This window comes from Polypterus senegalus, chromosome 7, assembly GCF_016835505.1.
Source record: "Polypterus senegalus isolate Bchr_013 chromosome 7, ASM1683550v1, whole genome shotgun sequence".
Lineage (NCBI taxonomy): Eukaryota > Metazoa > Chordata > Cladistia > Polypteriformes > Polypteridae > Polypterus > Polypterus senegalus.
This window is the reverse complement of record NC_053160.1, coordinates 56,045,951-56,058,374: the sequence shown is the minus strand read 5'-3', so window position 1 is coordinate 56,058,374 and position 12,424 is coordinate 56,045,951. Positions and strand designations below refer to the sequence as shown.

The 12,424-nt window shown below is 37.3% G+C and overlaps 1 protein-coding gene across 3 annotated transcripts in view; it reads right to left on the bottom strand.

The window, feature by feature from the left end:
• The window catches only part of sgtb (small glutamine-rich tetratricopeptide repeat (TPR)-containing, beta), a 57,281-nt gene that overhangs the window by 41,269 nt on the left and 3,588 nt on the right, over positions 1-12,424 (bottom strand). For 2 of the 3 annotated variants that reach the window (XM_039758668.1, XM_039758669.1), the window contains exons 2-3: positions 5,825-5,945; positions 3,425-3,528 (exon numbers count right to left, since the gene is read on the bottom strand). In XM_039758668.1, the coding sequence (XP_039614602.1) occupies positions 3,425-3,528; positions 5,825-5,924 (204 nt within the window). In that variant the 5' untranslated portion in view covers positions 5,925-5,945. Of the gene's footprint in view, positions 1-3,424; positions 3,529-5,824; positions 5,946-12,424 lie in introns of those variants that run through there. The other variant, XM_039758670.1, reaches the window with a different exon arrangement.

The window sequence follows — 12,424 nt, the reverse complement described above, 5'->3', positions numbered from 1 at the left end:
TCCTCCCACAGTCCAAAGACATGCAGGTTAGGTGCATTGGCGATCCTAAATTGTCCCTAGTGTGAGGTGGGTGTGTGTGTGTGCTCATTTCTTTCCATGACATACATATCATACTCTACCCAGAAAAGCAAACAGTTCCGTTTAAGACCTCAGCTATCCCACACAGACACTTTGCCACTCTGTTCTGCCAAATATTACATTATTATTGGCACTTGCACAAAAAGATTCGGGGTCAGTTTTTAACATTAGGTCATAAGATTTGTGCATAAAAGTGTGCATACCTTGTGTGCATTCTTAAATATGTTGTCTGGTGTTATATTTTATGTATGGTGTTGTTTGTAGTCATCTTCTGCTGTTGGTAATGAACTAGTGTCATTAGCAAGTGGGGATAAGCAAGTAAGAATTTAATGTTATCATGTACACATGACAATAAACTTGAACTTGAAGTATTTTATGTAAAACGAATTCCACTGGATGGTATTTTAAATACATTTGCCTTCCTTGTTTCTTTTTAAAAAAAATTAATGCAGGGTTTTAGGGGACCTGAGATACTAAAGAAAATCAACAACAATAATTGTATCCATTATGATAAATGAGGTCACTAGATTTTTCAAGTGTGGAAGGTACTACCAGGATGGCCTCCAAAAGAAAGATGACAGCACCACAGAGGCTTCCAACTGTAGAAGAATGTGGCCATGCACCTTACAGTATCATATAATTAGATTATTCAAGTCTGCTGATTGATACTGTAGGTGCAAAGAGTGTTCTTTTTAACTATTTATAACGTAAGAAAATAAAGCTGTAAACTCATTATCAATAAATATTAAATTACTTTCAATGTATTTTACAGGTGTTCTTTTACAGTGTACTAATTATTGATTGATAATTCTTGAGGTTTAATTATGCATATGAATTTTTCGTATGCAGTACTTGTTATACTGTATGATACACACAGAAATAATAGACACAGTACAAATCCTATTTCTTTTGCAGTAAACTGCAGACTACTTCATCAAAATGTATGTTTTAGAGTGCAGAGCTTTCAATCTCTAGAATTGCAAAACTTGCTAATTTTAATTACAGTGAAATAAAAGCAGTTTTTGACATTTTTACTGTAATCATTTCACCAGATGCACTTGATAACAATAATGGGCTGTCTCATACAGTTTTTATGTCATCACTACTACACGTGACAGACATACAGTGTATCCGGAAAGTATTCACAGTGCATCACTTTTTCCACATTTTGTTATGTTACAGCCTTATTCCAAAATTAATTTAATTCATTTTTTTTCTTCAGAATGCTACACACAACACCCCATAATGACAATGTGAAAAAAGTTTACTTGAGATTTTTGCAAATTTATTAAAAATAAAAAAATTAAGAAAGCACATGTACATAAGTATTCACAGCCTTTGCCATGAACCTCAAAACTGAGATCAGGTGCATCCTGTTTCCCCTGATCATCCTTGAGATGTTTCTGCAGCTTAATTGGAGTCCACCTGTGGTAAATTCAGTTGATTGGACATGATTTGGAAAGGCACACACCTGTCTACAGTATATAAGGTCCCACAGTTGACAGTTCATGTCAGAGCACAAACCAAGCATGAAGTCACAGGAATTGTCTGTAGACCTCCGAGACAGGATTGTCTCGAGGCACAAATCTGGGGAAGGTTACAGAAAAATTTCTGCTGCTTTGAAGGTCCCAATGAGCACAGTGGCCTCCATCATCCATAAGTGGAAGAAGTTCGAAACCACGCCTAGAGTTTGTCAAAAGGCACCTGAAGGACTCTCAGACCATGAGAAACAAAATTCTCTGGTCTGATGAGACAAAGATTGAACTCTTTGGAGTAAATGCCAGGCGTCACATTTGGAGGAAACCAGGCACTGCTCATCACCAGGCCAATACCATCCCTACAGTGAAGCATGGTGGTGGCAGCATCATGCTGTGGGGATGTTTTTCAGCGGCAGGAACTGGGAGACTAGTCAGGATAAAGGGAAAGACGAGTGCAGCAATGTACAGAGACATCCTGGATGAAAACCTGCTCCAGAGCGCTCTTGACCTCAGACTGGGGCGACGGTTCATCTTTCAGCTGGACAGCGACCCTAAGCACACAGCCAAGATATCAAAGGAGTGGCTTCAGGACAACTCTGTGAATGTCCTTGAGTGGCCCAGCCAGAGCCCAGACTTGAATCCGATTGAACATCTCTGGAGAGATCTTAAAATGGCTATGCACCGACGCTTCCCATCCAATCTGATGGAGCTTGAGAGGTGCTGCAAAGTGGAATGGGTAAAACTGGCCAAATATAACATGTTTTCAATATGGATGACGCAAGCCACTTTAAAAAGATCCAAAGGCTGCATCCTGCACACAGGCGTTAAATCAGTCACCTTTGCCCGAGGCACAATGTCACTTATGAATGCTTAATTTGTGAATGCAGCGAAGGCTGAAAGCACAATTTTGCAATACTTCAGGGTGTCTTAATTTCAGATGTGCAGAGGACTCCAGTAAAGAAATAAGACAAGATCATGCTCATACTCTAGTAGTGTTGAATCTGAAGTAAAATTTTGATTTCACTATTGATATCAGCTTTCGGACCAGTACCAAAATGGTTCAGAATCAAAAAACAGATAACTCAAATTCTGCCCATCTTACTCCAGCCACCTTGGTGTACCACGTCAGGCACCGCTTCTCCCTTTGTGTCAAAGAAATGGGGAGAAGTGAGTGGTCTCCCCTGTGAAGTCCAAATCTCATTAAAGCAATGAGGGGAGATGGGGTTCCCAGTAAGGTCTTGATCATGTTGAAGCACATGGTTTAGTTTCATGAAGTCTACAAAATGGGCAGTTTTCCATTTCTAAACTGTCAAGTGTCAAGTTGGGGGGGGGTTGATGTAGAAGGGAAAGCTTATGTTCATTTCAGGTAACAAAACTTCTGAACTGATGGTACCATACTGTTTTAAAATTTGTGTTTTCCAGTACATTTCCAGTATATTCTACCAATATACCACATAACTCTACACTATAAGTGAATAAAATGAATGAAATTACTAGGGAAATAAGCCAGCTGAATTTCAAGTTAGGTGACAGGGAACAACAAACCAAGGAAGGAAGCTTTATATCTGGCAGAAAGAACATCCTGAAAACGTGAAATTTAGAACATTCATTGCTGAATTTTCTGGAGAATTTTTTATGTCATTTTGAATACCATTAATTTCTTTAACAGCTAATTTAAGATATATTTTTATAAAAAAAAATTTCATTGTTTAAGATAAAAGTTATGTTGAAGAGAAAAGAATCATGAAATACCAATACACCAATACAAGAGGCTACAAAAACAACTATCTCAAGTTTACAACAAAAAGAAAACGGTGAATAAATTGTTCTATCATATGTTTAGTGTCTATACAAGAGAACATACCTACCTTAAAGAGAGCATTTAAGAATATATCTGTTAGAGGCTGTGAAACTGCCAAGTGGGTATCATCAGGGCTAATTTTAAATGTAGTCTCCAGGCACTGTATGGCAACTTGGAAAACATAAAACAAAATACAGTACATTTCTTAATGATTAAAATGAAATGATATCATTAACATTTCTAGGAAATTATATATTATATGTTTAGCAAAAGATGCTATGCCAATGTAGTTTGTGTATACATATATATACAATATATATATATACCGGTATATCACTTTTGATAGGCGATCCGTTATAGTTTTCAGTCGGCAACATGCCTATAGACCAGTGCACACTGTGCTTTCACAGTCAAAGCTTTTCTTCAAAAACCATGAGTCCATCATCACGCTTTTCAGCTTACACTCCAAATTGTAACCTTCGATCTTTAAATGAGTGTCTGCTTATAATTCCAAGAGCTAAACTTAAAAGAAGTGGTGAGGCAGCCTTCTGCTGTTATGCACCTAAAATCTGGAATAGATGACCAATAGAAATTCGCCAGGAATATACGGTGGGGCACTTTAAAAAACTGCTAAAAACGTATTATTTTAACATGGCTTTCTCATAGCTTCATTTTACTTTAACTCTGATATTCTATATATGTATTTAATTATCATTAGTATTCATGGTGGCTGAGAAATCCATACTAACCCCTACTTTCTCTGCTGTTCTTTTTCCAGTTTTGCCAACACCTCGCGATCAATGCACCATGCTGTCCCTACATTGAAGGATTGAAGGCCAGAGGTCCACATGACCATCGTCATCAAATTTTTCCATGTGAAGCCTGAAAACCATGAGGACTGATTGAAACATTTATGTTTGGTAGAATGCCTAGAGGGGGCTTGAAAACATCATTTTTAGAACACACTGAAAAAAACCTATTTTGTATACCCTTTCTTGTGTTGTATTGAAATTCATTTTATCTTGTAGCGTTTTTGTAAAATAAACATTTGAAATGTGGTACTTTTCGGCTCACCCTGGCGAATATATAAAAAAAGTTTTTTTAGATATGTGATTTATTTTCTGCCTTTGTGGATCTTGAGCTACTATATATATATATATATATATATATATATATATACACACACACTATATAGATGTATATATATACAGTGTATCCAGAAAGTATTTACAAGTCTACAGACAATTCCTTTGACTTCATGCTTGGTTTGTGCTCTGACGTGAACTGTCAACTGTGGGACCTTATATAGACAGGTGTGTGCCTTTCCAAATCATGTCCAATCAACTGAATTCACCACAGGCAGACTCCAATTAAGCTGCAGAAACATCTCAAGGATGATCAGGGGAAACAGGATGCACCTGAGCTCAATTTTGAGCTTCATGGCAAAGGCTGTGAATACTTATGTACATGTGCTTTCTCAAATTTTTTATTTTTAATAAATCTGCAAAATGTCATTATGGGGTGTTGTGTGTAGAATTCTGAGGAAAAAAATGAATTTAATCCATTTTGGAATAAGGCTGTAACATAACAAAATGTGGAAAAAGTGATGCACTGTGAATACTTTCCCGATGCACTGTATATATACAGTGTGTGTGTGTATATATATATATATATATATATATATATATATATATGTAGCAGATGTCCAGAGTCCATGACCAGCTGGGACGCCCCCTTCACTATATGTTCAGGGCGAGCAGCCATGGACGGTGCAATACCTCGCCCTGGACGCAAGTTGGCCGCTGCCCTGGGTTGGAGCGGTGCCTCAGTTTCCCGCAAGGCTCCATGGGAATTGGAGTTGGGTGCAGCCCTGCTGGATTCTGCAGGCACTGCCAGGGGATGCTGCAGCTGGGACTCCTGAGACCGTATGGGCAGCATATTCACCACACCTGGAAGTGCAGCCGGAACTCGGTAATCAACCACCTGGAGCACTTCCAGGTGGACTATAAAAGGGTCCAGCAACCACCACTCAATGGCCAAAGTTGGGAGGAAAAGGACTACACTTGGCGAAGGAGGAGTGGTGGTGCAAAGAAAGAAGACTGTTTGTGTTAGTGTTTTGGGACTGTCTTGTGCCTGTGAGGATTACGGGGAAGACGTGCCCCACAAGAAAAATAAAACCTTTTTGTTTATTTTTATACGTGCCTCCGGTGTGAGTCTGTGTCAGATCAGAAGCCTATATAGCGCCTTTCTTACAATATATATATACACACATACATATATACACATAAATACACTTGCACACACTGTATTTGACTTTTTAAAATAACAGTAATATTAAATTATTGTTACATACAGAGACTCTTACAAGCTATTTATCATAAAAAAACAGTAGTTCAACTATATACTGTATATACCATATACCAATTCATGTACTTTTATTACCCTGAAATGCTGCACAATGTCTTACCATCCAAGCTTTCATGTTCATCTGAATTCAATGCTTCTGATCTTGTTTGATCTCTAAGAAACTGGACAATGGAGAATGCAAGACGCTTCTCAACTGACATAGTATCTTCTTTAAAGAGTCACTAAACAAAATGAAATCAGAAAACAAATACTAGTATTAAAAGGAGATTCTTCATTTTATAATATAAAATAACTCATCTATATTTGCGTCATGCAGCATAAGAGATATCTAATGATTGTACTACCTTAAGCTTTTCTTTACCGTCAAAATACAAGAAACAAAAATAATCTGATGCTAAATCATAAAACAAACAAAAAATACAGTCTAAAGAACGCTAATAAAATATATTAATCTTAAGCAGAATGTTATTACATTTCTACACCAACCAGTTTTTCGATGATACATTGGGAAATCCTACAGCATTTCAAACAATATTTTTAGTTTCACGTCTTTATTCTGGAGGGTATCCATGTTTTCTTGCTTAAAGAAATATTATTAAAGATACTTAGGAATCAAAATGCATTAGGCCATGCATAAAAAATAAATAAATATATTTTACATTTATTCTGTTAAAAGCAAACATTTAGCACATACATCTAAAATCACACATTGAAGAAAAAATAAAATATGCTGGCAGTAAGAAATACTCATTTCAATAAATACTGTCTTGTCTTTTTGCACAGCAAATGTAAGATAGAATCAAGCCAAGTAAGAGATATGACAAAAGGTGTTCTTCAGCAAAAGCCAAATGACTGAGTGAGCAAGTAAAGGTATTGTAAACAACTGATTCAGTTGCATTCTTTCAACACTGATTATTCAGCTGCATTCTCTAAAACCAAGAAACAGAGCAACACAGAATCTCTTCTAATCTCTGTATTAATTATGTAAAGCCACAGATCACCACATAAACCTATGAATTTCATGGTAGCACCTGTTAAGTGATACTTCATTGCAAATCAGCACAGAAATATCATCACGACAAGGTACACAGGAACTTGAAGAGTGAGATGTTAAATTAAAATAATTTTGAGTCTTTAACATTTTTTCCACTTGATGTTGTCACATGGGTGTGCATAGGTGGCAGCTGAAGGGTCCTAATGACTGCAGTTCTATCACCACTCCAAGGGTCATAATGCCACTCTCTCTTCCTCCCTCTGCAGACAGGTTGATTGATGGCTAGAACACCTCTGACATCACTTCTGGTGTTTGTCCAACTGGACACACCTCTTCCTGTCAGGAGGGCCCAAAATTGGAAGTGCCGCCATCTTGGGACAGTTCTGTTTTAAACTCGCATCTATAGAGACAATACCGCAATAACTGCATCTTTTTTTTAATCTCGCTACATTCAATCATATGGGGTGGCCATCTTGGCACCCCAACTCTTTATCATTGAGCTCACTTTCTGTTACAATGTATAAATCATAAATATTGTTTTTAAGTTAAGCTCAGTGTTTTGGGTGATATTTACCAACACTGCAGCAAGCAAGAATGAAGAAAGCAAGACATGCTGGACACTGTACCGCAATTAGGAAGAAGTTCTGTGTTGCCAAAGTCAGCTAAAAAAGTGTACCCAATGTTGAAATGACTCTAAAATCTCCATTTTAATTCCATAAAAATAAAAAAGTTAAATCAGTCAGTAGTTTTCAATGATCACTGGTTTAATTGCTGCAATATTTAATTATTAATATTTAAGATTTAGCAAGCAATAAGCCAAAAGCAAGCTATCTCACTCTTTGCACAGCTATAAAAGAACAGCTGGAGGAAATGACATGTGAATTAAACATAACTCAAAAAATAAACCTATACAGTAGGTTGTGCTTGTCAAGATATTTAACCATATAATTACATATGTAACAATTCCCATGAAAATAACAATCTGTTTAAATTTACATCCCCTTCCCCATACGCTAGCGGCAGAGCTGCGAAGTGGCTAGCGCGTAGCGCCCACCCGGAGGCTGGCGAGCAAAGAGAGCAGGGGGCAAAGTCCCCTACTCATTTAAAAGGCATCAATGAATGAATCATGTTGGAATTTTATGTGGAGTAAAACTAAGAAAGCCAAAAACTTACATATTTTATATTTGCAAAAATGATACAGCTATCAAATGACTTCAGATGAATTCAGTACTCTCTCTGTTTTGTTTGAAGTGATAGTTAAGAAACATTGCCAATCTCATGTTTTCACAAAGATCAGAGATAATAAAGTTCCTGGTATAATGGGCTTGAAGGGGACCAAATTTGGATTAAAGCAAACAATATCAAAATGTCCATGAAAAAATCTCTGGCAGTGACATCCAGACTTGAGATGCAACTGGAGTGATTTACAAAAATAAAGCAGAAACCAACTCAGGATATATTCACTCATAATGAGCCAATGTAAAGGGATAAAGCATTCAAAAACTATGTGTTTTTTCTGTTGTTTACACCATGTTGTTTAAAGTAAACAAATTTTGAATCTTATGTTTTTGTGACGAACAGAGATAACAAAGTTCTTAATACAATGGGCTTCAAGGGGAAAACATTTGGATAAAAGCAAACAGTATCAAAACTTCCATGACAAAATCTCAAATTACTTGTGTTATATTACCCATATCCAGACATACAACATCCAAAATATGTTTTATTGTCTTTGGTTAAAATATTGTTAAATAAACCATGTCTAGAAAATATTCTTGCTTACAACAGGGAATCACAGTGAAATGACATACAGCTTTTATATTGAACTAGCAAAATACCCGCGCTTCGCAGCGGCGAAGTACTGCCTTAAAATTTTTATTAAGAAGAAAATTAAACCTTTTTATACTGAGGGAAAATATACCAATAATTATTTGTTAAGGATCTCTTTGTATACCACATTGTGAGTTCGGCCCTCCGGTTGTAATATGACCAAGCTGTGAGCTGAGCTTACTCTTGAGCATGTAACGTACAGTTGGCCATGTGAACAGTAATCTTGTTTCAAATCTCACAGCTTGGACTGCTGCTGTCATAATCGGTTTGAGTTTCATGGTTTGTTTCAATTACGACAGTATTTGTAGGACTTGTGTTGAAGAGACATTCGGCATCTGTCAAGCGTTGTAAGTATACAACCGGTTTCATCGATAACTTCACATCCAGCTTTTGAGAGTTTAAACATTAATAAACATCAAAGTGTCCACTACTGAAATCGTCATCTGTGAATCTAAGATGTTTAAGAGGCATTGGCGGTTGTCCAAAGATGTAAAATATTTGGCCATTTCGGTACACTTGAAAGCGACAACCGAACAATTCAGCGGCAGCCATCAACTCGCATGCAGAACCATACGTGAAGGGCTTAAGCATTTCACTCTTAGTGCTCCTGTGTAGTATAATTATCTCCTGTACCGTCATCAGTCCACACCTTGAACCTGTCCCAGTCATTCAATACATAAGACACAATGTTTCTCCAGATATCAAGAGTGAGCCTGATATGGCCGTGCAATATGTAACACAGAGAATGGAAAAGATAGGTGTCATCTCCGGGCATGGAAACCACTCAGTAAGTGACAGTTCTTTGATCGATGGTGATCACCTCGATAGACATGTTAATGCGGGTACGGCTGGAATGATAAAGGAAATGGGTACCTGAACAATGTAAAGTAAGTCTAAAATACCTACACAATAACTATAATCGTAATAAATGAACAATAAAACAGCGGAGAAGCCGTGGATTAAATAAAAAGGCTGTAGTTATCAGCAGGGAGACGTGAATCCTGTGGCGAAGCAAGGAAGGGAATGTAGAGACTGGAGTGACGGACGGCCTTATATAGGCAGGCAGCCAACAATGTGGGAGGCGTTGGGCTGGGGGAGCCAACGCCGCCTCACACGGTGACCGAGCTGCAGGCTATGGACGTATATATATATACGTAAGTAGGATTCAGTTAGCGTTGGGAACCCGCGTACCAAATTTCTTGAAGATGGGCCCATAAGTAACAAAGACCGTTGAAAAGTTCAATATGGCAGCCGACAGTGGCATCATACCACTGAAATAAGTACCAAATTTCAGCCTTCTACCTACACGGGAAGTTGGAGAATTAGTGACGTTGGAAAGTTCAATATGGCGGCTGACAGTGGCGTCATACCACCGAAATAAGTATGTACATTGGTTTCGGTTAGCGCAGGGAAGCTGCCTACCAAATTTCGTGAAGATGGGGCCATGAATAAGAAAGTTCAACATGGCGGACATTGTTGACCGTTATGACCGTTACGCGTAGAATTTCGAAATGAAACCTGCTTAACTTTTGTAAGTAAGCTGTAAGGAATGAGTCTGCCAAATTTCAGCCTTCTACCTACACAGGAAGTTGGAGAATTAGTGATGTTGGAAAATTCAATATGGCGGCTGACAGTGGCGTCATACGACCGAAATAAGTATGTACATCGGTTTTGGTTAGCGCAGGGAAGCCACCTACCAAATTTCGTGAAGATGGGGTCAGCCTTCTACCTACACGGGAAGTTGGAAAATTGGTGACGTTGGAAAGTTCAATATGGCGGCCGACAGTGGCATCATACCATAAAACTAACTTAAATAAGTAAGTACATCGGTTTTGGTTAGCGCAGGGAAGCTGCCTACCAAATTTCGTGAAGATGGGGCCATAAATAAGAAAGTTCAACATGGTGGACGTTGTCGACCATTATCGACCATTATGACCGTTACGTGTAGAATTTCAAAATAAAACCTGCTTAACTTTTGTAAGTAAGCTGTAAGGAATAGCCTTCTACCTACGCGGGAAGTTGGAGAATTAGTGAGTGAGTGAGTGAGTGAGTGAGTGAGTGAGTCAGTCAGTCAGTGAGTCAGTGAGTGAGTCAGTGAGTGAGTGAGCGAGTCAGTGAGGGCTTTGCCTTTTATTAGTATAGATACCTAACCCTCTCATTCATTGGTCAAAATTCTAGCCCAATAATAACTCATTCACTACCATGGTGTCAGAACACTAAAACTAAATCCTCACACTCATCTAAGAAGAAAACTTTCATGGCATATTATTGCAACAGCTTTTGTCTCTCTGTTGTCAAGAGGAATATTTTCAATCTCTTACTCTCTCTGTGTCTTCACTCATACTAACCGCTCCCAACATTTTTTATGTGCTCCTTTGCATACCACCTGCCAAATATATACTAAAAGTTGAGAACTGCTGCTCTTGGCCAAAAAGACTTTAACAAAAAATTACCTAATGTACAATTATTATTATCGAGTTTGATAGTTATCAGTATCAGGTTAATGACCGGCCTAATAAAAATGTTAAAATCCAAAGAATGTAAAAGCAGCAGTACAAGTATGGTGCTTCCCAGGACCCAAAGCATTCAATACTAAGGTCAAATTCAACTTTCTTACTTACTGGAGTATGAACCTTCCTGATATATGACTTCACTAATAGTATTTATTGCAGCAGTCTGAGATATTATAGAAAAGCAAAAATGAAATATAAGAAATTGTATGTCTGACCCTTACATTGACTTTGAATAAGAGATGTTGTCTATAATAGCATACATTTTCTACACTACTGGTTAGGAACCTGGTGTTAACCTTTATAGACAAATTAGGTAATTTAAAGGAAGGTCTGGAATCTTTTAAATAATACTGTTAATCTGAATTACATTTAACTCTAATATTCAGCAGCAAAATTGTCTAGCAGAATAATTAAAGTATCTGTGGAGCAGCCTTGTGATCTGAGATGACTAACTGACTTAAATCATAGAATCCAACTATAAATAAAAATTATAGGTGATCTATAGATATCACAATCAGACCTAGAATTAAAATGGGTTCCTTAACTAGGATTGAAAGTTTGCTAAATAGTACATGATAAACAACTAATCAAAAAAAAACATTACATCCACTTCCAACAGGGAAGTAGTTACTGGTGGGTTTGTGTTGGGGCAAAGAAGCATACCCAACTAGTCTAAACTACAGTCTGCTTGCAATTTAACTAAATCTGAAATAAGCTAAATAGCCTTAAGAATATTTTTGTTTAAATTGGGTAGTCAAAAGCATTCTGCAATTTAGATATCACATGACACAAATTGTCAAGAATGGTGTTGGAAAGGTATTGGTTTGGGCATCTTTTGCAGACACAGGACTTGGACTTCTGACAGACATTACGTCCACCATGATTTCCTCTGTATACCAGAGTAATCTAAAGAATCTCTAAAGGCCATCTGTCTAACAAATTAAACTGAATTATATTTCAAGACAATGATCCTTGGCACACAGGCCAACCTACAACTGAATGGCTCAAAAATAAAAAATCTAAGTTTTGAGATATTGTAATCACACTCTGGACTTTGAACACATTGTTTAAAATAATTCAGGCTATTCTTATTTGGTAACAAAGATAGATAAGTGCTTTATTGCAGTATGTTACAAAAAGATAGATAAGTGCTTTATTGCAGTATGTTACAAAGACAATATAATTATTATTTCACACTTGCCATCAGTAAAGCAAGCAAATATATATTTGTATAAAAACAAAACAAATACAAGAAAATGTAAGTTATTAAGCAGTCCTCCAACAATGACTTTAGTTAACTGTTACACAAGATACGAAGCAGAACACAGATGAAACAGCTCGGTTGTCAGTGCTAGTCCAACCA